Source organism: Camponotus vicinus, unplaced genomic scaffold (assembly GCF_025532165.1).
Source record: "Camponotus vicinus isolate PSW18456_S1 unplaced genomic scaffold, iyCamVici1.0 SCAF_1, whole genome shotgun sequence".
NCBI classification, from domain to species: domain Eukaryota; kingdom Metazoa; phylum Arthropoda; class Insecta; order Hymenoptera; family Formicidae; genus Camponotus; species Camponotus vicinus.
In genome coordinates, this window is record NW_028141945.1 from 4,492,068 (window position 1) to 4,518,857 (window position 26,790).

The following is a 26,790-nucleotide window of genomic DNA, read 5'->3' on the forward strand; positions in this document are numbered from 1 at the left end:
GGGAATATCACCACTACCCCCGGGGATCGCCTGGGATGTGATGGGCGAGAGATGAGTCCTTGTATTTTGGTATAGTCCTTGCATTCTGAAATGGTCCTAGGATTACCTAGCGTATCGTCCTGATACGTCCTATTCGAAAGCTGATCGTTTCATTCGCTCGAATTGTCTCTGAGGGACAAGGTATATTGCTGATGTGAAAATTATCTTGATAGATCTTACTAACTGTACATTTATTTTATTTATTTTATTTATTTAATGTGTTATCGAATTACTGAGATTCATGATTGCCATTTCTAAAGTATAAATGAAAAATAAGAATTTTTCTGGTCGTCAGTTTTAGTGTGAGTTACATTTAAGCAAATTTTTTCTTAATAATTAGTAAAATTGATTTAACAAATCATAGATTGTTAGTGCATATAACAAATTAGTTTATATCATTTTGGTATAAACGTTTTGATATAAATTTCACAATGGTACACATTAACAATCTACAATTGGTTTTGAGGACTGGAGCCCTTTAATATTATTTTGAACATTTCTTTATTTTTATTTTTTTCAGTAAATTTATTTAAAATTATTTATTGTTTTCAATATAAATGAAGAATAATGATCTAAAAATAATATATCTTTTTATCATCAGCTATGATTAATTATCGTGATTTTGTAACTCAATATTGATAATTATCGATAAACCTAATAAAAGATTTGTGTTTCGGTCGTTGACATCCTATATAATTCAGATGCGGGACATGGGAATATATCTAAGAAATTCCTGCGAAAATGGATTACAATTCCGGACATAGTCCAGCCGAATGTCCCATCGAAATTGCGTACCAGCGACACAGCGCCATTAAACGCGGGCGTGCTTGTGAGATTGCGTTATTATTAATCACTCGTATATCGTTTACGAGGCACGTCGCGGCGCGTCCCTCACCAATTATTAACGGCCGTTGCGCCGGTAGATATTTACTTATTAATTAACCGATTAACGTTTCGCAATTATGCGCCGTCACGCTCCACTCGTATACCCGGAAACCGCGCGAACCGCCTGTATCTCATCTCAGGGTTCTTGCTTGTTCGATTAATAATAGCCACGAATTATTATTGCGACGTGTGACACGATATAGGGGTACCGAAATCACAGAATTTGTCCACAACTCACCATTTTTAAACATCAATTAATTTTCCACGGCCAGACAAATTTATACATTGCGTTATCTTGTTTAATTACAGAAAGAACAAAATAAATTGATTAGAAGATTTATGAATAGAATAAAATTGATACGTGTTAATGAATGATTATACAAAATAAATATTGTTTTTTTTTGGTAAATAAAATTATTATTTCTGATATTAAAAGAATATTTTTCTATGTATTTTTGAAATGCTTTTGTTTTAATGATACAATTTATATATGTTTTTATATTTATACAAGTCACTTTCTTATTGTTTTGTGCCTTAAGAAATGGAATTGAATCGTTACATGATATGCTTTCTACAACCAGAACAATTGCAAATAATATATGATATTGGCCAGACACTTTGAATCACGTATCTCCAGTCACGGCGCGGTGATTTCTAGCTCGCTCCGCTCGTAAATGCTGATTTATAAATTAATTGGCTGACACACCGTGACCGCATCGAGTCACGCGCTTCCCTTACGATTACGATGACCCCGGTGTGACCGGACAAATGAGAGGGTGGCATATCGCAGAATATTCCAACTTAAAGATGGAGATTTAGTTGTGCAATGTCATCTTATAAATATATTGCACGCACATCTTTCTGCATTGATCTTGTACAAACAAACAGATTTTTCTTATTCTTTCTTTTTCTTGTGTTCATAAAAATATATCATGACATTTTCATTTAATTTAAAGTAATAAATTTCTGCACAAATTAAACTTTACAGAAATTCTTACAATAAGATAACAAGATTTTGTCTTTTGATTAGATTTTTTAATTTTCGAATAAACTTTATTTTTTAAAAAGTAATTTTATTTTCTATATTAATCCTAATTTTATTTCTTAAATATATTTAAGAGGAGTAAATATTGAATAAATATATTTAAGGAATAAAATTAAGATTATTATAGAGAATAAAATTATTCTGTTACAAATTTTAAGTAAGAAAATTATAAGTAACAAACGTTTATTTAGGTTTGGGATAAAATAGGACATACGTTTTCGTAGAAACTACGAATCACAGAATGACCATCCGTGATTCAATTCAACGCGCTTTCCGTATTGAATCCGGTCGCGTTGACAAAGCCTGAGAGCAAACCGAGCGTGCGTATCCTACTATATCTCGTCTTCTGACCCTTTGTTATCCTAGCGCAGCCTGCACTTTCTGCTTCAAGCCAGAGGTTATGAATAATACATATTAATTGCGCTCGTCCCGTGTATATCTTATTCTCTCTATATAAATATATGTGGCAAATTCGAGACAATCTCTTCATCGACACGCCAATTCGTTGTATGCATTCCTGGAGGATCGAAGAACTCCAGTCAACGAGAAACTCGATAACACATTAACACGCATGAATATCACGATAATAGACATTGATAATTAACCGGATGATTGTTACGTGCATAACTGAAGGGATCTCGCCTAGTTCGCATGATAACCGCTCATTATTGAGAGCAATTTAATCCTTAATCCCTCGCGATTCCAGCATGGAAATAGAGTCTACACAGATTTTATATCTCGTATATAATACTTGCTGTTTCGAAAGCCTCGGATGGGAATACATTGTTATATTACGAGTTTAAAAAACGGTAATAATAGAGGACTCTATTGCCGTCTAATCGAAAAGATTATTTGCGAATTTTTTTGATTTTTTAGAAAAATAGCTCTGCATATATTATAGTATAATTGTAACAATTATAAAGTATTATTATTATAATTAAAAATTAATATTATAATTCACTTTAAAGATATATTATCAATCTTTGTATTTTTGGTTAACTAATTTTTATTAAAAGTTGACAAACAAATTTTTCGTTTTTGAAATAATTTTTTTATTATTTTAATTTAAATTCGAATCGCTCTCCTTACATTGTATATTGTACATATATACTACATGTCCTTGATCTATGTTTGCAGATCCTCGTAGAATACGACGACGTAGAGTGGCAAAGGAGGGAGTGGCTGTCGCCTCACAGGGATGCCGTGTTCTCCTTCTTTCTCATTGAACGAGGTCTCTATTGGGCCGAACGACCTGACCCCAGACACGCCAGTCTCATCCCCATCGATCATCACAATCACGCGAACAATAACCACCATCAGCACCGCATTAACGGGAAACCGCTCAGAGGCGCCACGGCAGTCGCCGACACCGTTGCCTGGCCAGCTCTTGTGAGTACAAATTAATTATTGTACTTATGGATTTTAAAACTTTATCCTTCTGTAACAAAAATATCGAGATATTGCAAAAATTATAAAGTGGTCTTTACAATTTAACTTATTTTATTATCTTACTAAATTAGATAAGAAGGTATATTATAATAGCTTGAATGAAAAAAAAATAATCATGTTTTACCAAATTTCTACTAAACTCATCATTAGAGCTATCAGAAATTATTCAAAAATAAAAAAAATAAAAAATCTAGCGTATATGAATATTTATATTCATTGTTTAAAGTTTTTTTTTTCATTCACATGAAAATATTTTTTACAAGAACTTTTTAATTTCATTTACTCTCTAAATTTCTTAGAGTGAAATCTAACTCCAAACGAGTGAATATTCACTCCAAGTGATAGTGAAAATACTGCCACTCGTAATTAGTGAACATTCACTTTTCACAAAAGTGAACTGTTTAACTCTGAACCTAAAGTGAATGTGTCACTCGGTTCGAAGTGAATAATTCACTCGATCGAGAGTGGAATCATCACTTTCGTCAAGTTATTTTTCACTCAATTACGAGTGAACAGATTCACTCTTAGGAAGTGAGATTCTAGCCGTCTTTCATTCTTCTTTCCGTTTTCTAATAATAAGATAACATGTTACGTATATGACGTAAAGCTTCGATTAGTTGAAATGAGAAGCAATCATTGCTTTTTATTTGAACTAATAGAAGCTGCACATCGCACGTAGCATGCTATCTGTGTAAAAGCCGATTAAGTCTCCTTTTTTCTTGTCACAGTCATATAAATGTATTTAACGTTACACGCAAAAAGAAACATGTTTACAATCTTACGAAAAATTTTTTGCTATAAAAAATAAATAAAATTGTAAATTTAACATGACAAAATGACATTTAAAAAAATAAACTAGATGTCATATTAATTTTATGGCTATTCATTATTAAAGCAAAAGTTTTCGAAATATACTATACCAATCTCTCTGATCGCAAGCATCATTTTATGAACATTATCTTTCAATATATTTCGTAATTTGAAGTATCTATTTTCTTGCTTCTAACATTGATAATCAAAATAACTGCAACAAGAAATCAGAAGCTGGAACTAAAATAATATTTTTATGTTAAAAGGCAAGTATACCATAAGAAATAGGTTAAAAATAACACAAGTTATAAGAGAACAAATATTTATATTATCAATTATGTATAAGATTATATATATTAACATATAAAATTATGAGTATTGTTAGTATATTATCATAGTATCGAAATATTCTATTATAGTTATTATACTAAATATATTTTAGTTATTAAATATATATTAAATATAAATCTGAATCACAAAATATAGATTTCTTATATGAAAATAAAAATTATATAAAATAAATCTGAATCACAAAATATAGATTTCTTACATAAAAATAAAAATTATATGAAATCTAATCACATGGGAGTTAAATTTAAGTATATTTTAAATTTCTTACATGAAAATAAAAATTATATGAAATTTAATCACATGGGAGTTAAAAATTTAAGTATATTTTAAATTTCTTCATCATCATAATCGGATGATCTGAAAAAATAATTAATTTATTATTTCTCAAATAAAATATTTAACTCGTATATAGAGGCTTGCAAAAATTTATCACATTTCTTATAAATTTATTTTAAAATTAAAGTGAATAATTTTACAAACGCTAAAGAGAAAAAAGCTGAAGTGGCACAAATGGATAACAATAGCACATACTTTAATTGAACGCATATACATTTTTTGTTAGTATTAAGTAAATTAAAATAACCGAAAATCTCTAATATATTTATCTCTCTATATATATTATATGTATATACTTACTCATGTAAATGAATGCTTTTGTTTGTAGATAAATTTTTGAGAGTAACATCAAATGCTACACAACATGCTTTGGGTTGTATTAACTGTAGTATGCAACCAGTGATAAAATTATAAAAATTAATCAAATCTGCAGAAAAATGTACATCAAAACAATAATGCAGTTTCAATAAAATATCAAAAGCTTGCAAGCCATTGCTTCCAATTTCGATTAAATGATCATCTGCCTTAATATAATATATTCCTTTTCTTTCCTCACTAGTCTTACTACATATTAAATAAGGTTGCACATTTTTATTTTTATTATTTTGCGAGCATTCATTTAAAAATAAATCATCTTGTGCCTAAAAGTATAAATATTAATTAATTAATATTTATCCATGTTTATTGAATAAAAATGCTGAGTAAAATGATGCTTTTAATTAGAAGAGAGATACATACATTTTTAAATATGAGTAAACTTTTATGTGGGATTGTTAATCTTGAGCATAAAGTTGAATATTCCACTGAGTGTCTTTTCTTCTTCGTTGATGTTATCTCTGTGTCCTAAAATATATGTATAAAAACTTTATATTAAAATATATTTTTTATTAGAATAAATAATTATACATATTTATATATTATTTACATTTTTCTTTTTACTTTTGGTATAATTAGGAGACGGCAATAAATGCGGTAATAAAATTAAAGCTTTCATATTATCTGTAAAAATAAAGTAATGATTATTAAGATATATACTCAGAGAAATCTTGTAGATTATCTGATTTATTTTATTACCTTCAATATCATTAACATGTAGTAGTAAATATGGTGCGTTCAGGGAACAATATTGTAAAATTCTCGGCACGTAGAAAGTAGTAAATTGTGCCAAAAACTTATCATTATCTGGAAATTCAGCTAGAAATTCTCTGTGAATCTATAAAAAACATTAATAATAAGGACAACATTTATATATTAAAGACTTAAAAAAGATAAATAAAACTGTTTCCAACCAATTCGCCTTTATAATCCTTAAAACGTGGGTACATTTTTAAAATGTCACTCAATGTTAGTTCTTGATCAGATTCTTTTATTTGTTTTTGGCGATTACATCTCGTTTCATCGCTCAGTCGAAATATATCATCTTTATTTGTTTCATTCGGCATTTTTAAAGCAAGCTCAGCAACCTATGATAGTGATAATTATTGATCTAACACACTATTTCATTATCCTAATTGTATATAATTATATTATCAAATAATATTTACCTTTAATGTAAATATATCTTCTTCCAAATATTTTTCTTGTTTTATATCTTTTAATATTCTTGATTTTTTTATTTTTAATTCTTTAGAAATAGCTTTTCTTTTTTTAGATGGACTTAAATGTTTTCTCATGGTTTTTAAACGATACTCTATAAAACCCTGATTTGTTTTATTATCATAAAAATGTTCCTAAAACCAACATAAAATAGAAAAAATAGGTTTATGTATATTTCAATTTTAAAATATATAAAAAGTCTTCTTACGTAGCCGTTTTCAGAAAGAGTTGATCGAAGTTTAGGAAACTGTGTAATAATTTGCCTCGCTAATTCGATTTTTAATTCGTGTGATGGATATCTTTAACAAGAAAAATAAATATAATCATATCTATATATAATATTACGTAAATATTGTTTATACTATAAATCAATAACAAAATATTATTACTTACAAATTGTTATTGTTAAGTTGTATTAAACCCGCACAACAAATTCTTATAAGTTCTTGTCTATTAGTAAGGTGAATAATACCTGAATCTAAAATATTGATAAGTGATGGATTTCTTTTAGATTCTTTTTCGTTTTCTTTAATCCAGGATCTAATATCAAAATCTCGATGTATTTATAAACAACAATTATATGTCATAGAAATATTAAATAAAAATATTAAATGTTTATATTTTTAATATCAATTTTTTATCTCCTTGCTTTTATTCTCAAAAGGAACTAATGCTTTTTGGCATTTTGGACTAGACGAATTTTCTGTTGTAGATAAAATATTTTCTTTATTTTGTACGTTTTCATTGTTAAATATTTGGTTCTGCGTATTTAATTGCACTAAATTTACTTCATCAAGTAAAATTTCCTGTGAAGACTTTCATTCATATGTATGATTAATAACTTGTACTAAATGTGTGTGTGTGTGTGTGTGTGTGTGTGTAAGGTATATAAGAATAATCTTTGCTCTTACCACATTATGGCAAGCATTAATTAAATTTAATATTCTTTTCCTTGGGCCAATCTTAATTTTAAGTTCTTTCAAGTCAATTTCAGTTAATTCCATGAAGGCGTAACCGTCAACTCCTTCATCTAAAATATAGAATTTAACTTAAAGAAATGTATTTAAAAAGTTAGAAATTTTGTAATAATAAATACAACGGACATGTACTAACTATATTCTGATGTCTTTATGATGTCCATATCTTTGTATTTTGATATCTCCCATATCATTTATAATATAATTTTATATTAAGCTTTTACAGTGTGTAGATTAAATAAAAAGCAAATGTATATATGTACAAGATATTTAGATGGATGAATTAAAATTTTAATATACATAAATATATGAATAAAAAATAAAAAATTTGTGATTATATACAATGATTATATACAAGATATAGTTATAAAGTATTTTTATAATAATATATGATGAAGAACAATGTAAGATAAATTAGTCTTAAAATCAGTCCATAATGCAAATGGTTTTAGATCACATAACTCATCAGTGTTTATAAATCTAAATGAATCTAACTTAGGATGCACAAGATAAGCATTTAATGATTCATTATAACCAAGATACTGCCATTCTTCACACCATAACCACAGTTCATTGTCTTTTAGTATTATTAATTCTTGAATACAACCAAATGTAATTTCACTATTTTTTTGTACTCCACTGTCAAGAGCAACAAACAAACCTTTTCGATATTCTATACTGTAAACCTCTGCTTTATCAACTTTAATAATTTTGTCTTTACTCTGATATTTCATGTGATATAATTGCTGCCAGCAATAAGTATTTTCAACATAAACTTTTGATCCGTTAACATATTTTAATTTGATTCTTGGTTCTTCATTAGTACCCCAAACTGCGCACTGAGATAACTGACAATAATTACTTAAGGTTTTTGTAATATTTTTAAAATTACATACAATAGATCCATATTTTTTTAAAACATTATGTTTCGCTTCAAATCGTAAACAATTTAACCAACGTAAAGGACCAGAAAAAGATATACACTGAGGGTAGTGAGTTAAATGATGATGCTTATTAATTGGACTTATAGCTGGAAATAATTCTCGGAATAAACAATTGTGTTCTTCGATTAATTCTGATAAATATGGTAAAATAGAGTGTCTTAATTTTGGAGCGAATACTATTTCGTTTATTCTATTCAATATTAAAATTAACGATAGATATTTATCATTTTCAGGTATTAAGTCTGAAACCAAAAAAGGAAAAACTTTTAATAAACACCATGTTTGTACAGCAGTTTGTGAAAGTTTGTAATCTCTTTGATATCTAATAGAAGCCGAAGAAAAATTTGCGGAAGGTTTATTTTTATTTTCTGGTAAACCATATTGAAATAAATTTATTCTGTTGTTAAACAAATCTATGTTAAAATTATAATCGCCACAGGTATTATAATGATGTAAAACCAATTTTAATTCCATTGGTGCGATACCTTCTAAAATATCGTGCATAGGATCAAAGACTAAATTATTTGTACAATGAAAAAAGCGAGAAGAATGTAATGCACTATCTTCTAAAATACCAGACTTTGTTTTAGAATGTTCAATTTCTTTTAATGTTCGTTGAGTATTTATTTCTTTTAATTGTTTGTTATGTAGTTGTTTTGTACGTAAAGAAACAACTTTTAAATTTCTATTATTCTTGAAATCATCTCTATTGATCATGCAGAGTCTACAAAAATATTTAGCAGATGGACTTAAAAATCCCAATAACTGATGAGCGGCCAATCCATCAGCACAAACTGCAGCAATACTTGCTCTTAATATAAAATGTGTCCCATTATATATAACATTTACACCATTGTCACTTTCAAGTTTACTTAGATCCAGCAAAAATGGTTTAAATATAGCTTTCATGCCATATTTTTGTATGTCAGCAGTATGACACAAACTAAGAATATGAATTCCTCCTAAAGAAGAGTTAATATATTGAGGCAAATTTTGAATTACAAAATAAAAAGCTCCAATTTTGTGAGGATGAACTTTAGAGCCCAATGGATTATTAACAACTACATCATCATAATATAGTTGAATCCTTAATGCATCTGGATAACGTTGAAAAAATGGATGTTGTTTATAACTTATTCCATCTCTAAAAGTTACAAGTAAATTATCTGAACTGTTTTGTTCAACACAAACATAATTCCGCATTGACGAGTGAGACATTATTAATTTCAATGTTTCTATAATTGGGACATACTGAAAAGTTTCATAAATTTTTTTTTGTCTCCACATTTGTTCTTTTCTATCAAAATATTGCTGCAGTCTGAATCCAAGAGGTATTTCGACTGAATCTATATAATGATAAATATTCTTGACTGCTTTTATTTGAGCTTGTAAGGTATCCATTTTTTCAAATAAATTATCAAAATTTAATTTATTTAATAATTCCTGAACATCAGGAGACTCTATGTTTATATTCTGTTTTTTACAAAAATTATGCATTTCCTCGCGAATAAAATCTGTAACATCTGAAACTAAACACTGTGTTGCATTAGTTATAGCAGTTATAGCCGTACCAGTGAAATTGGATAACATTCTCAAGTTTGCTATAAATTTTTGTGCACTCTTAGAAATATCAAATTCTTTTGACTCTTGAAAATTAATACTGTCTTGAAAATTAATATTGTCTTTATTTTCACAAAATTCATGTATTTCTTCTTTTGAATGTATTTCGATTTTTTCGGAAATATTATAATTATCAGAATTCATTGAATGGATATCTGAATCGCATATCTCATCAGAGACATGCCATTTTTTAATATGGCGAATTAAAGAATCGAATCTTAAAAAATGTTTATCACAAGTATCTTGTTTGCAATAAAACCCTGATGAATAAGATCTGCTAACCATTATAGCATGATGACGACGGAAATGCAAAGAATATTGTCTAACTGTAGGTAATAACATTTTACATTTGAAACATTTAAATAAAGTCATTTTTTATAATATTTAAAGTTATCTTGTAAAATTTTTTATTAAATTGAAATTAAATTTTTTATTAAATTTAAAAGTAAAACAAACAGAAATAAAGATATGTAAATGTACACAAAAACTAATCACTTTTTAACTTTAATCTATTCTCGGGTATCTGTAATACATATAAAAATAGTACATGAGAAAATACAAATCAAACTGAAAAATTGTAGCTGTAGCTGTGTTTCAATATTTAATTTAATAAATATATATAGCTCACATCTACACAAAGAGATTAGAATATAATTCGTCAGAACTATATAACGTTAGTACTCTCTAAATTTCTTAGAGTGAAAATGCACTCGAAAAATTGAGTGACTGGTCAAGTCACTCTAGTTAGAGTGATTTTTCACTCATAGGAGTGAATTCTTCTCACTTTTTGTTGTAGAGTAAAAAATTCACTCTGCAAAATAGAGTAAATATGTATACTCTATTTTGTAGAGTGAATATTTTCACTCTATGTAGCATTTTCACTCTATATAGAGTGAAAATTTTTACTCATAAAGAGTGAGTAAAGCGCATGTGAAACGCGCATGAGTCCGCCATTAGCAACACTGTCGTATCGTTGTCTCGCAACGTTACCAACTCGTTGCACGTGTACTTGGTATACAAGACATATTAAAGTAACTTCTTAGGAATATATCTTTTTATTTTAACATATTTCGAACGAGTGTAAACATATTTTTTTGTGTGTAACGTTAAATATATTTATATAGCTGTGACAAGAAAAAAAGAGGTTAATCGGCTTTTACACCGATAATGAGATAACATGCTGTGTGCGATGTTCAGCTTCGATTAATTCAAGTAAAAAGCAATGATTGCTTCTCATTTCAACTAATTGAAGCTTCACGTCATATACGTAACGTGTTATCTTATTATTAGTGAAAGACGGCTTAGAATCTCACTTCCTGAGAGTGAATCTGTTCACTCGTAATTGAGTGAAAAATAACTTGACGAAAGTGATGACTCCACTCTGATTGAGTGAATTATTCACTTCGAACCGAGTGACACATTCACTTTACATTCAGAGTTAAACAGTTCACTTTTGTGAAAAGTGAATGTTCACTAATTACGAGTGGCAGTATTTTCACTATCACTTGGAGTGAATATTCACTCGCTTGGAGTTAGATTTCACTCTAAGAAATTTAGAGAGTATAACGTTAGTATGTAATTGTGTGTATAATAAATATATTAATTATAAATTATTCTGACGAATCATATTCTAATCTCTTTGTGTGGATGTGAGCAATATATATTTATTATAATTTCCAAAAATATTTATTTATTTATTAAATTTAATATTGAACCGATGAAATTGTCATTAAATATTATAATATATATTTATAGTTACATCATATTAAAATCCGTGTGTTTTTCAAGTGGAACTATTTTAAATTACTATGATAATAAAATGACATTAAAAGCTAAAATAATTTACACAATATTATATATTATAAGACTGGACTCTGTAAATATTGCTCGAAGAATAAATTTTTTCCTTATATAATTTAATTTCCAAAATATATTTTTAGTATACAGAAAACTTTTATTTTTTTAATGTACTTTTTAATGCTTTAAGAATTAATGGTATGTGTGTAAATGTTGTCTTTTTTTACAAATTGAATCAAATCTTACCTTTTAAGATGTTGACGGCGTCTTCCGAAATTCCATTCTGTATGAGAAAGTGTTTCAATTGTTCCGTACTGTTTAGAGTCTCCTAACAAAGGATAATTTATTTATTATTATTTTAATAAACGATTATAATCGAGATCTCACAGCGCGTGGTATGTATTTGTCGATTTAGCAAGCTACAAGTCATTAGATTATTTTTCATTATAGCTATTTGTTTATCGATATACAAGCCGAATGTAACAAAACTACATGTACGGCGAAGCACATGCTGTGAGATCTCGATTTATATATCATTTTCTTGTACATAACTTAGTTTAGTAAGAAATACAATCTAATTAACCTATAACTAACCTATAAACTAATCATTCTTTATGACATGCTATACGTTGAACTTATATAATTTATACATATCGATAAATTAACTACATAAATTCTTATAGACACTTACCTCAGGAAGATACGTTGGCATTTCTGTGAAAATTGTAATCTAAGAAATTGTAATCTAAGGAACGTAATAGCACACGTGGTAACGTCGCGAGACAATACGACAGTATTGCTAATGGCGCGCATGGCGGACTCATGCGCGCCATGCGCGGTTCACATGCGCGTCATTCACTCTTGACGAATAAAAATTTTCACTCTATACTACATAGAGTGAAAATATTCACTCTACAAAATAGAGTATACATATTTTCTCTACTTTACAGAGTGAATTTTTCACTCTACAACAAAAAGTGAGAAGAATTCACTCCTATGAGTGAAAAATCACTCTAACTAGAGTGACTCGACCTGTCACTCAATTTTTCGAGTGCATTTTCACTCTAAGAAATTTAGAGAGTACTCTCTAAATTTCTTAGAGTGAAATCTAACTCCAAACGAGTGAATATTCACTCCAAATGATAGTGAAAATACTGCCACTCGTAATTAGTGAACATTCACTTTTCACAAAAGTGAACTGCTTAACTCTGAACGTAAAGTGAATGTGTCACTCGATTCGAAGTGAATAATTCACTCAATCAGAGTGGAGTCATCACTTTCGTCAAGTTATTTTTCACTCAATTAAGAGTGAACAGATTCACTCTTAGGAAGTGAGATTCTAAGCCGTCTTTCACTAATAAGATAACACGTTACGTATATGACGTGAAGCTTCGATTAGTTGAAATGAGAAGCAATCATTGTTTTTTACTTGTATTAATCGAAGCTGAACATCGCACACAGCATGTTATCTCATTGTCGGTGTAAAAGCCAATTAACCTCCTTTTTCCTTGTCACAGTTATATAAATATATTTAACGTTACACACAAAAAAATATGTTTACACTCTTTCGAAATATGTTAAAATAAAAAGATATATCCCTAAAAAGTTACTTTAATATGTCTTGTATACCAAGTACACGTGCAACGAGTTGGTAACGTCGCGAGACAACGATACGACAGTGTTGCTAATGACGGACTCATGCACACTTCACATGTGCTTTACTCACTCTTCATGAGTAAAAATTTTCACTCTATATAGAGTGAAAATGCTACATAGAGTGAAAATATTCACTTTACAAAATAGAGTATACATATTTACTCTATTTTGTAGAGTGAATTTTTTACTCTACAACAAAAAGTGAGAAGAATTCACTCCTATGAGTGAAAAATCACTCTAACTAGAGTGACTTGACCAGTCACTCAATTTTTCGAGTGCATTTTCACTCTAAGAAATTTAGTATAGAAATGTTTCATAGATTATACAGACCTATGCAATATTATTGAAAAAATTTTTATTTTAATCACGGATATAATATACGTGAAATTTCCGCAGAAATCTATTAACCATGTGATTTCCCTCGAATTTTACATAAAAATGTATATAATTCGACGGGCTACTATTTTTAATGCAAATCCTTCATATTTTACCAGTGATAATTGAAGAATGCTTGCAATCCCCTATTCGAATATTAATCAGTCCGTGGTTAATTAATGAAATATCCGATTCTCCATTCCTGTTGAATAAATTTTACGATCGACACAATTCGACCGTTATAAAACAGCGCGTTCCATTGGTTCGGTGCTTTTTTGCTCGTTAAAATTTTAATGCTTCGATTGAACGAGCTTAATTATTTTGCGAAGGCTCAATGACGCAAAAGTAATTACATTTATATAATTTTAAATTTTTGCCTTCTGGTTTTTTGTGAACTTTAAAATTAAAACCCTGAGTACAACATTATAAATATAATCAAAAAAGATTTTTAATATGATTATAACGATGATGTAAACATCAACATCTTTTTTCCACTTATTTGAATAGTAATTAATTTTGTGTTCTTGAACTTTGGTACGTCAAGTAAAAAATTGTTTGTACTAAATCTTTTTTATTTAAATATACTAGATACTTATTTCTCTCATAATTAGGAATTTTTAATTAATGTGTTAGCCGAAAATTAACATATAGAATCAAATTTGCATATAGAAAAAAAATATTTATTATTATAGATAAATTAAATACTTTATTTTTTAGTATTTCGATATAAATTTCGCTATTATATGTTTATGTAACATACTATTATGTTGTTTATATAATATAATATATTTAGCTTTTTTTCTTTTGATGGAATAATTTAATAATAATTTAATAATAAATAAATTGGTTTAATTAAATACAATTTATTATATATTGAACGGTAAAAAGATATGACGTCAAGTAAAATTATTTTAAATAAAGTGGAAGAATGGAGAATCCCGCATGTTTGTTTCTAGACTTTCTATCCTCTCGTGGCACGCGCTGAGTTGCACGAAGACGCCATGCCGATCGAATTTATGCAAGATCGCAAACTGGACTTCGTAGACTATTCGAAGCTGAAGCCATTCACCGTAAGTATCATAAATTGATTTAAATCACTTAAGATCACGATCTCTTTGTTTTTCTCTCTCTCTCGTCACCTTCCCTTCTCTCAATGAATTTTAACATTGTATATAATGTAGTGAATATAATCGTTGACTCTGTAATTATATCTATGATTTATATAAAATATAATTCTATTTTGTTGAAAAATATAGTTGCGATAGTATTAATTTTTCATGAATAGCGTAATTACAAAGTACACAACATGAATCCATAACTTATCAAAATTAATAAGTATTTTGTATTATACTTTTATTACTAATTTGATATTTTTGTATTAATTTTATATCATTTTTCATAATACACACACACACACATGGATCGGAATATTTAAATTTTATTTGAAAACTAAATCTACGACGTTTTCGTTTAAATAAAAAAGAATGAATAATTCAATAGTATTTTTTAATCATTCACATGTGTGCCGGTCTTGAAGAGAAAAGCGAAAAATAAAAGCGTCAAATTTGCATGTTCGTTGACCAGGGTATATTGATGCAATCCGTTATCTCGTTTCCCAAATTTCCTCGTAAACGTCTTGCACATTTCACGCGTAAGATGCGATAAAGGATCCCGGAACACACACGCAAGACTAAGAGTCCACGTGAGTTCGCAAGTTTGGCAAACATGGTATGACACTGTGGCCACTTCCGCTTTACGACTGCAAACTTACTTCGTTAGGAACGTTGGAACTTAGTTAGGGGGACAAGTTCCCCGGAGCCATTGGCGCATCCGACACCCCTCCGAAACGATGGACGTGAGCGCGAGCTCTCTCAAGTCGCTGCTGCTGTAAGTAATCTTTCACGAGACTCTTGTTGTCCAACTTCTCGTAAGAGCTACGCGGAAGAGTACGAACTTACTGGTTGGAAGACGAGCAGCCGAACTTTGACTCGAGTTCCCGTTTCACTTTCGCATATGTATGTGCAGAAATTGCGAACGCGACAGAACTTTTCACGCGAAAAATATTCCTCCTTGAAATCTTATTACTTCGTAACGTAATGGACGGAATTGAAAGAACACACACACTCGCAAAATACAAATATACGCATATATATGTCGGCCTTCGGACATAGAGAAACACAAGACACCTGACCGAGAAAATAAATCGATCTCTCCTCGAAAGAGATAGTGCGTGTGCGTACATGTGTTTGTGTGTGTGTAACTACTTTAGAAGTTGTAGCACTTCTATTACATAGGGTAGGAAGAGTTGAGCGTGGTGGAATTGTTTCCAAGTAATTAAACTACCGGAAAACTTTTACCGTTAAAACTTTTCTCCGCTTCGGTGGCGGTGGCGGCGGCGGGGCGAGTTGTAAGTCGTTTACGTGCGGTGAGAACCTTCAGACTGGCAGCGGTCAGGTTCAGGTATATCTTACTTTTCAGGTTCGCTCTTTACCTGCTGACTTGATTCATTTTAAGCAAAATAAATTTTATCCTTGTGATTAATAACGCGTATTAGATATTTTGCGCATTATAGCAGTAACACGTAAACTCTATTTTTTGCTTTAAATTTACGATAGAATTTTATAGAATTTTAATTCGAGACAGCCTTTAATTACGAAAGTACATTTTTCAATACAGAGTCTTAGACCCTAAATTCCCTGCATTTCGACAAACAGAACAATTCACGGAGCCAGCATCTCTTTTCATAGAGCGAGAAATTAATTCTTTTGTCTTAATAAAAAAATCTCTTTCCACCGATTCAGCCATTTATGGTTGCTCGCCATAGATCTTTGCTTTAAGCTGCAAATCGATGCGTTTGCATTCTGTCGGGAAAGGGAGAAAGTCGACGGGTTAAATGTAAAGAAAAAAAAGAAAAAAATAAAAGAAGCGAAAAAACGGTGCGAGAGAGAGGACCGAATTCGTCCGAAGGCGAAGTCGCGCGCAGAGTGTGCTGACCCTGAACTATAAATGCAACGGGTTCGTTCTCCTCGCAGCATCGCGTCGCATACCTATCTCTATCAAACGTGCACGCGTGCACTTGCGCGTGACGTCCCTCTTGCTTTGCTCTCGTTGGGTTAACAACCCGGTGCCACGAAGGGGTGCAACAGCGTCTCTTGCACACCCATATTTTATAGCTCTCGAATATCAAATATCTTATTATGGTTTAATACATGTGTTAATTAATAGTGAATCATTTCACGAGTTTTACCACAGGAAAATTAATTTGATATTATTGTATCAATTTGTAATGAAATAATAAATTTAGAATATCTTGAATTTAAGATATAATTTTAGATTCTTCGAGGGAAAATAAAATATATTAAAGTATATGTTTATACATACACACGTATACTTTAATATAGTTTATTTCTTTCGAACCTAAAATTAAATCTTGAGTTCAAGACATTCTAAATCCATTGCTTGGTTACGAAGGGAAAAGTAAGTGAATTTTAGCGGTAAAACCGCGAAAGTCTCTATATTCTTGAAAAAGATCCTGCCGACGCCCATGTGGTGATAGTCGTTGCCTTCTGCCGGCGGCGTCGCCTGCCGGTTTGGCGACTCGATAGCGCGCGTGCACGATCTGCGAGAAACGTTGGAGAACGGCCAAAGACGAGGCGCCAACATATTCCCGTTCTGCCTAACGGTCCTTGGTAAGCGCGACAGCGCGGCATTATACGCGATTCTCGTGAGACGTAAAAAACGCCGGATTGTGCCTGTCTATGCTGTTTCGTGAAAGACGCTTTCTCATCTCGAAGAGTAGGAGAGAAAGAATGTATTATTTCTTTTATCATGGAAATTAATCCTATATTTAACTAAATATGTATGTCATTTTCAAACTAAGTAAAAGCTGACTGTTCGCTGATTTTTAAAGAAAAAATATTGAAAAACAATTAATTGCACTGATTTATTTTAATAAAGTTTTGGAATTCAATTAATTAGATTGAATTTTTAATGCAATTTTTTAATTAAATTTCAACAAATCTATAATTCATGTTTTAATATCTCGACCAATCTAATTATCAAAATACGTATTTGAAAAAATGTAAAATTATTTGTTTTCTTGAAAATTTCCGGAATATTTAAATTTAAGAAATTTGTTAATAAAATAAATCATGAAAATTTTAGGACATCTTATATTGTGCAAAGAACTTGTTACCTCCAAAACTTGTAACATATTCATGTAATTTCTCATTACGAAATAGTTTCGCTCCTAAATGTTACAAACAACTTACTGTATCTCTTTGTTAGCATAGTGTTAATGTGACGCGATTAGATATATCGACTATAAGAATGTCGAATATTAGATATCGAACAATATCGTATACAGTGCGCTCATTATCGAGTCAATTTTATCGAACGGGTGGCGGTTGAAAAAATAATTTTATTGCGCGAATGGTACATGCATCTGTCGCATCTTCAATTTGCAACGATAGTCACCTGCCTATTGCCATTTTATCTGCTGGCACTTCAGCCTTGTGATTATACGGTGAACGCATCGCGATTAATGGCGAGCGCGTTCTTAATTAAAGAACTCCTTAATTAATTAGCTGCCGCGTGGTAACTGCTAACGAGGATCCGCCGCGCGTGATAGAACGATAACAACCGACACAGTATGGCCCGTGATTTTCCGACCGATAATTTTCATCTTGAGAGATATTTGGCCTCGATTATGTATGTGTATGTGTGAGACAATGGTGGAGCTCACTCGAGAAAAAGATGAATAATTGTGAAATTTTAACGTATATAATTTTGTAAGATCTAGTATTTAAGAGAAACCTATTATGTATAAAACGTAAAAATATTATAAAATCAATAAACTTTCGAGAGTTTTAAGATTACATTGCACGTATTATGCGCGATAATAGATAACCTCATTGATTCTAAGCCGATATTTCTGTGAAGATAGCATTTTATTTTCGAAATTTCGATAAAATTGATAGAGTTCTAATTTAACAGAGATGAGAACGAGTTCTGTCTCTCATTTTCACGTTAAAATTAATATAGACGAACATTATTTCTATTCGACGGTTCAAATTCGATTCAGACGAACGTTATTTTTATTCGATATCAACGATAATAATAGTTGAATGGAAAAATATGTTTTGTGAGCTACTCTACAATGAGTATACTCTGTATGGGGATGCCATATGTTGCGCGAAATCTTCTACCGATTATGCTGCGCGATAAACGAGCCTTCTCCTAAGCACGTGGAATGACTTTACAATGATTACAAACGATACTGAGGTTGGACAGCAGTTGCTGGTTACATGCGAACACTTTCGTTTATGATGAACGAGAAAATTACGAGAAGTAAAAGCTATCAATGTATGTGCACGTACACATATATACAAAGGTTTACACAGATTTCGTACGAAGAGATAATTTGAACAATAATTTAGAAACACGTGGAAAAAAATTGTATGTATATATTTGTCTAAGTGCATTGCATAATCTTAAAAGTATTTTTACATGAATGTCATTATGTTTATTAGCGCGATTTTAGCGGAAATATTGAGAATTATATGATTGAGATAAGCTATTTTAATCAATATTCTTTTAATGCTTCCTTCATATCCTTCTGTCTTCAAGATGGAAAATAATAGATGGAAAAAAAGGCTAATTTACTAATTTAATAATTTTTACGGCTAATATATTAATCTTTATAAACGAAGATGATAATAATGCTTCGTTTGAAGTTTGTAACATTTTTGCGATATGTCACGTGATATGTTAAGCGCTACACAATTATAAGAAAATATTTTTAATTAATTGCTTTTTCTTATTTTGTGTAAAGTTTCCATGAAATATATATTAAAGCATTGAGGCTGAAACGCGATAAAACTGACGTAATTTTAATTATAATACTTAGCACTCTCTGCGAAGAGAGCTTATACGGTGCACTTTACAATATTAATGTTGGAGATACCAACTTGCAAAGTACATCGAGTTTGAGAGATGTGCATTATATTTCCAGTCTTACAAAGTAATTATTATTCGCATAATTGCGTAATTCTCTTCGACTGTATAACGAAGCTGCCTTTTCATCATCTTTCAAGCATTTATTTCATTCGATTCATTAAAATAATGAAGGCTCTAGAAATAATCAGAGAAAAGTTGGAAAAATACACAGATCATAAAGGACATAAGATAATAACGGTTCGGAAACAAAGTTAAGCTTATGTTATTAAATCTGGTCGAACCATAATGTTCTTCGCCCCGAGGTCGCGGTCATTCCTTTTTACCGAGTGTCTCGACTTTCAATTACGTTTCTCTTTACAGACTGTCTAAGAAATCTAAAGACGATTGCTTGTCAATAAAAATTTGATAAAGCTCCATTTTCGCTGATAAATTAATCTCTCGTAAATTCTATGCTTTTATTAATTTTTTTTATTTAATATCTTGCGTCATAGATTAATATTTCGAATTTAATCTAAAATTAAGAAGAATAAATCTGTCAAAAAGAGAAAGGAACAACGATTGACCTTACTCTTCTTCGGGACTTCATCATATAAGATATCTCGTGAATCGCGTTCACGAGTATTGTGCGGACATTAAGTGCTTTCGACGCTTTGGTAATAACGTTCTAATTGCCGTTGTATTACTGCTATTAACACGCCTCGTGCCGTCACGCTGTGCAAGCGATTGCATAACGCGTGTCTGACGTAACGGTGTAATAGTGACGTAACGCGATATACTCGCTCGAACGCGTACTCGTCATCGGGAAAAGCGATCGTCGAAAAAAAAACGAAGATTGACATTATCGTATTCTCTGAATCTATGTAATTTTATCCTCAAGAAGAACTTCCATTATATTATTGATATTATTTATAAATATGTACGAGGAATCGTGCACAGAAAATGTTGATATATTTTGATGAAGATTATTATTTTGCATCTCGTACAAATAATATCATTAATACAAATAGGAAATATCATATTAATTAGTTATGATTTGGCGATTTTTAACTTGAGAAACTAACTGGTGAACTAACATTTTCCAATGCTATATTTCCATTGACGTAATTTATGTATGTATATATATGTGTGTGCACACGTTGAAGATTATCCAATCATAGATTTGATAATAAAGGAATATTAAATATTCGAACGCTAATTTCTATCTCATAGGATCTAATTTCTCGACAGACAGCATTCTTACGTGTGTTAATAAAACATTTTCACGTCGATTATTGATCGCGTAATGATAATATCACGTTTCTCTGGATTCCACCTAAGCTGATTTGCTATTTCGAGTTTTAGCGCGCGAGTTTTCCGTTATCCCTGCAATGCATCATAATCGTATTAACACACGAGATAAAAACGGAGTCAACGATGTACGAATAAGATTGAATGTGTACGGCCTCTTTGTTTAGCACATAACGGTACTAATAACGTTATGCAGTAGCTGATGAAAGTGTATTCGTTAAGATAATACTTGCATGTGTAACTCGAATATATGAAGTTTATTATATTAACTAAAAGAATTTATTATATTAACTAAAAATATATCTTTTATAATCTGCTAAGATGAGAACAATGTACAATACATTGTCATCTTTTTCAACTGTTCTCCATATTTTTATTCAAAATATTAATTTATTTAAAATATTTTTAAAATTCGTAAAATTATGAATTATTACTTAATTTTTTTAAATTTGCGTTTATTAAATACTCATAGATTCTATTTTAAAATTGAAAATAAGATATAGGGGGAGTTCCCCTAGCGCCGGACGGCACCTAGTACCGGACATATGTCATATCTATGCGAATGAAAACGCGATTGGGTGGTTATTTCGGTGATAGGACGGAGAGAGTATAGTGATCCACGTGCAGGATGCGACACACTCCAGATTTGCATACGCAAGCTAAGAGGATTATTAATCGATGCGTTTGAAGATAAAACGTTGCATTGTATAATTTAGAAACAGGTCATACTTACGAAGATTTGTTGTCTACAATACGTGTTCTTGTGTTATGAAGTATTTTGATAAATAGTTTTCAAATATCTATGTGCTTTTTGCATAAAGTAAACTAATTTTTACGAATTCGTTATTTTTTAATACATTTTTTGTCCCCTGGCTCGGACAGAATATTTTGTTCTAACTTTGCCAGACACTAAAAATGTCAGTATTGCATGTCTGTGAAAAAATAAGTTTAAAAAGACGAATCGATCAAAGAAGATAAAGAAAATTAGAACACTAACATCTAAACATACAAACGATGATACTACCTGTGTAGTTTGCCTAGAGAGCAATGAAAAAGATTGAATTCAATGCTCCAACTGCTAAGAATGGGCTCACGAGGCATATGCTGATATCCCTGAGTGTTCTGATAATTATATTTGTGATCATTATAAATTATTTTGAAGTTATACGGTGTTTAGGGGATCTATTTTAACCATGTCCGGTACTAGGCGCCACTTCAAGATCGTACAAAATTTTATACCAAAGTTTGACACTGATTTAAATATTATATTATAGAAAAGTTGATTATTCCGTTCATTTATTCCCATTTCTAATATTGTTAACTAATAATTAATGCAAAATATAAAAGAAATAAAATACATTTTTTAAATTTATCTACGAAAAACCTTAAGTGTCCGCTACTAGGGGAACTCCCCCTATTAAGACATAATACACAAGTCTCGCGAGATCAGTTTTTTAGATGAAAAATAGATCTTTTGGCCTCAGTTTCTCATGGAATTTTTATCTTCTTTATTTTTTTTTCAAATTACATGAATTTTTACTTTTTCTTCATTTTTTTTTCTTCCAAAATCACGAGCAGCTTCTGGAATTAGAGAAATAGTCCGCTTTTCTTCTTAATCAAGTTTTACGAATGAAGCTTTAATCTCGGACTTTTTTGCTCGTCTTTGCAGCAGGACTGGGAGCTGACTAAGGGAACGATGCCCTGGAGAAATGCTGTTAGGAGATGGGCCGAGATGCAGGACGGTCAGAGGATCTTGCTGACTACGCCTAGCATTCTGGTTGGTTTCAGGGTCGAAGTTTATCGGGCGGAAGGCACCACACAATGGTATACAGCCGTGATCGTCGGTTATAATGAGTCCACTAAGGTAAGACCGACGAGATAATAAATTTTATAGCGATTCTGTTATCAATAGATGAAAATTGTCCTGTGGCAATTTAGAAAGCTCCCACCTCGCGACCGTCCGATTTCTAGTTCAATCTTAAATTTGACAACGCTCATCATTAATATACGAATAATATTTGCGAGAAATGTTCCGATTTACGACGATAAAAATATCATTTGGATAAATCACTAATTCTAGGTCGGCGTTTTAGCTATTTTCGAAGTTTCTATTTTAACGACTTTTATAAATTTGGTTTTGCTTCAACGAATTAAAGTCAAAAAAGAGATTAAAAATTTTGATATTTTTATATGAAATTAGATTGTACTATTTTCGAAGACTCTTATCAATGGACCAATTTATTCGTTTCAGATCAATAACAGATCAAAACTTAAAGAAAGTTTCAGTTTTAGTAGCAAACAAATTTTGCAATTAAATTAAATAATCCATTAATTATTTAACCGCAATCAGTTATTAGAACCATTAGTTTTCAAATTACAGTTCAACTATATATTTTTGTCGTGAAAAATTATAAGAGGAACTAAGTGTAACATTTGGAAATATTCTTTTTTCCACAACTATATTTATTTATAAAATTAAATGTTTTGTTTATTATTAATAAAATAATAGTTTTTTTATAATCTTCTACAAATAGATTAGCTGATAAAACTATAAATTTGCATCAATTTGTCATAATGTGCTAAAGAAAGATGTAACAGTATCTCGGAACGATTCAAACGATTAAATTCTTTTCTTTGTCCGATATTTTCATCGTCTTTATCGTTAAACATCTTAAGATAGAGGAACGAACGACAGACTCGCATCGTCGCGAAAGTAATCCTCCTCGTCTTGCCTCGCAAGGAAGCTTCCGATAATTTATCCTGGCACTGTCGCGGCATTCCTATTGGAAAACTAAATCCCTGAAATAGTCGGCGACGAGGAAACGTTCCATGAAAGGTGCAGAAATCGAAGGGCGAAGGAACATAAAATATCGGGTTGTCTGAGGAAGCTTTTGTCGCTCCGCGCACTTTTTCTTCGCCGTCTTTTTATTTCCTTTGTATATACGTCTGCCTCAAATATGCCTCGAGAGTGCTGGCGAAATCGAATCGCTTGCCTGTTGAAGCTTATTCGAATATTCTTCATCTAATTGTCTCAAGGATAAAGACTTTAATGAAATATTGCTAAGAGATAACAAAGAATACAAAGTATATGAAAGACGTACATTGTCATTCATTGTGCACAATGAATGTTAATATAAATGTGAAATTGTGTAAATTTTATTTAATTATTGCACACACACACATATTAAACGAATATTCTTATGTCACTGATTTTATGTGGTTTAACTTTAAGAAATGAAAATAATTTTTAAAAAAATCTATTTTCCGAACAGATTTTTTTCGGACATACATCTCTTCGAAACTATTGTATAATAATTATATTTTGTGAAAGTAGTGATCTTGATGGACTGTTTAATGTTGGTAGGATAAATTTTATATCCATCTGCAAGAGTTTCAAGTTTATAGCTATAAAAATGCTGTCAATAACCGAGACGGTAAAAATTGATTTCGGAAATCAAGTCCACGTGAATACAAATGGCACGAACCCAATCGTTTTATCGCGTATCTCGCAACACAGGCATTCTGTCTCGCCGCTGATTAATTAAGCGCATTGACAAGAAGAGGCGTCGATCGTGATGGCTCTTAACGAGAAGCCAGACCATCGATCTCTGACCCGCGAATTGACAGACAAACACTTCGCGATCTGCCGAGTGAATCACAAAAATTCTCAGAAGAATGAAAAACGATTAATGATCATATATTATGCATAGGATCTTTATGAACTACGAATAAAATTGTTAGATTCGAGATCGAACCTAGGAAATTGAATTTCTCGATTCGTATCGCCATCATTAACAAATATTTATAATGATTTGTCGAATTTAATGAAAAAGTATATAAACGGAGAAATACAAAAAATAATATAGAAAATATAAATAATCGCAAAATTTTTCGAAAATGAAACTTTTATTTTTAAAATTAAATATCTCTATTTAGAATAATTTAAAATTCTAACATTTAATACACATCTACATGTATTCTTTGCAAACATATATTCAAGGGCAACATGTGCGGACAATATGCCCGAGTGTCTATTGTCTGTGGATTGTATGTAAACAAATATTTTATACATGGATAGTATATATTGGAATGGAAATCAAAATGAAAGTGTATGTGTGTGTGTGTATTCGTAGAATAGAACGTGTTCGTAAACATACTCTCATATCAAGTTTATCAAACGTTCATGCCTATGCTCACTTTAGCTGTGGATAGCCAGTGGTAAAGACGTTCTTGAATCAGTCTTAAATTATTGAAGTGTTATACGAAAAGATTAAGTGTGAACGGAGAACATTATTCATAGTACGTTGAAAGTAACTACCACGCATTGTTTATGTACGTAAATGTATATTGTTTAATATAAAACTCATGTGTTTCTCTTGATCCAATTATTAATATTTTCAGGATTTGACTGTTACCGACGACACGGTCCTCGAAGATCACAACGAGGATCCTACTTTAGTACAAATGCGACTGATTGGCGATGGAGGTGAGAAACTTTAATATGAGATAAAATATGCGTTTAATTGATAAAAAGTAGCGATTAAATTTATATATCGGAAAATTTTCATTATACATACATAGGATATCCGGTAATAATCATACCTACCTCTCATGTGCAGAGTGGGTAAATCGAATAGAAAAGTCCTCTGCCGTTTTACGCAATTTTCAGAATAATTAATGAGAAATTAATGTGAAAAAAATCAATTAATTCGCACAATATAAGCATGCATCCTACTGTTATGCGATTGCTAGACATAATACATAGTTAAATGCTTGATTATTAATTCTCCAATGCTTTGTCGAGACAGTACGATTACTACCGGATACTATATATATTCAATCTTTTTTTTTTTAGTATAAAAGCATTAATACTATATCATTATGTTACTTAAGAAGTGTTAATGTAAAAAATAATATTGAAAATTTTATCGAATATACATTGTATATCTTTACAGTATGTGTTGCGTTTAATGTTATTTAATTAGATAATCGCGAATATAGAAATTTTTTTTTTCATTTTTTCAAAAATTGCGTTAATGCATATTTGATTAGCTTTGTAAACAATATTGCCGAATAAGTGGAACACAAAATTGCGAAGGGTACTGAAATCTATTTTCGTTTTTTTCTCTCTTATGCAGTCGTCGAGAGCATCATGAGGGGCGAGGTCGTCGGCATGACACCGAGGAGGTCGAGGTCATCGACTGCTCTGACGCACGCGCTCGTGGTGGTGAGTGAAATCCAATTTCGTTCTATTATTAAACGTTCCGCATATATTGTACGATCAACGAGTATTATAGACATATATCGACACGCATATTTCTCATATTATGTCACGTATATATCTAATCGTATAATAACAAAACCTCCTTAATATATTCGCAACTTATTTTTTACGTTACATAAAATTAATAGATTCTAAAAATATATGTTGTATTTTTATTTAATTGAGAAAATTACGTAATATCTTATTTTAGAAGATAAATTCACTTTTATATTTAGAAACGGGTTCTTCGACAATGTCTAAATAGTAAAGCAATTATTTCGCAGAGTTCTCAAAAATCTTATTTTTCTGCAAAACGTGTATTCTTTAGATCAGACCAGTGTCAATCTTAAATAACACTAAAATTTGTGCCAATATTTATGCTAATGCGTGCGCTTTACGATA

At 30.7% G+C, this 26,790-nt stretch overlaps 2 protein-coding genes and 1 long non-coding RNA gene across 9 annotated transcripts in view; 1 reads left to right on the plus strand and 2 right to left on the minus strand.

Moving 5' to 3' along the window:
- Positions 1 to 26,790, plus strand: part of Kdm3 (Lysine demethylase 3) — a 334,026-nt gene that overhangs the window by 61,077 nt on the left and 246,159 nt on the right. For 5 of the 6 annotated variants that reach the window (XM_083094679.1, XM_083094698.1, XM_083094689.1 and 2 more), the window contains exons 2-6: positions 3,107 to 3,358; positions 14,837 to 14,950; positions 22,795 to 22,989; positions 25,527 to 25,611; positions 26,264 to 26,352. In XM_083094679.1, coding sequence (XP_082950805.1) covers positions 3,107 to 3,358; positions 14,837 to 14,950; positions 22,795 to 22,989; positions 25,527 to 25,611; positions 26,264 to 26,352 — 735 coding nt within the window. The remainder of the gene's footprint in view (positions 1 to 3,106; positions 3,359 to 14,836; positions 14,951 to 22,794; positions 22,990 to 25,526; positions 25,612 to 26,263; positions 26,353 to 26,790) is intronic. The other variant, XM_083094708.1, reaches the window with a different exon arrangement.
- On the minus strand, positions 4,587 to 6,935 carry LOC145968957 (uncharacterized). Its single transcript, XM_083094843.1, has 9 exons — positions 6,905 to 6,935; positions 6,720 to 6,810; positions 6,460 to 6,645; positions 6,205 to 6,378; positions 5,990 to 6,128; positions 5,841 to 5,914; positions 5,654 to 5,758; positions 5,216 to 5,556; positions 4,587 to 4,936 (listed from the first exon to the last, which is right to left on the minus strand). Exons 3-9 carry the CDS (start codon positions 6,586 to 6,588, stop codon positions 4,906 to 4,908), a joined length of 993 nt encoding a protein of 330 aa, XP_082950969.1. The 5' UTR covers positions 6,589 to 6,645; positions 6,720 to 6,810; positions 6,905 to 6,935; the 3' UTR covers positions 4,587 to 4,905.
- On the minus strand, positions 7,150 to 12,661 carry LOC145968977 (uncharacterized). 2 transcript variants are annotated; one of them, XR_014437933.1, is made up of 5 exons: positions 12,541 to 12,600; positions 12,096 to 12,177; positions 7,625 to 10,575; positions 7,423 to 7,541; positions 7,150 to 7,214 (listed from the first exon to the last, which is right to left on the minus strand). It is a non-coding gene; the product is annotated as an uncharacterized LOC145968977 (long non-coding RNA). The 2 variants fall into 2 exon arrangements; XR_014437932.1 differs by lacking the exon at positions 7,625 to 10,575 and having other exon boundaries at positions 12,541 to 12,661.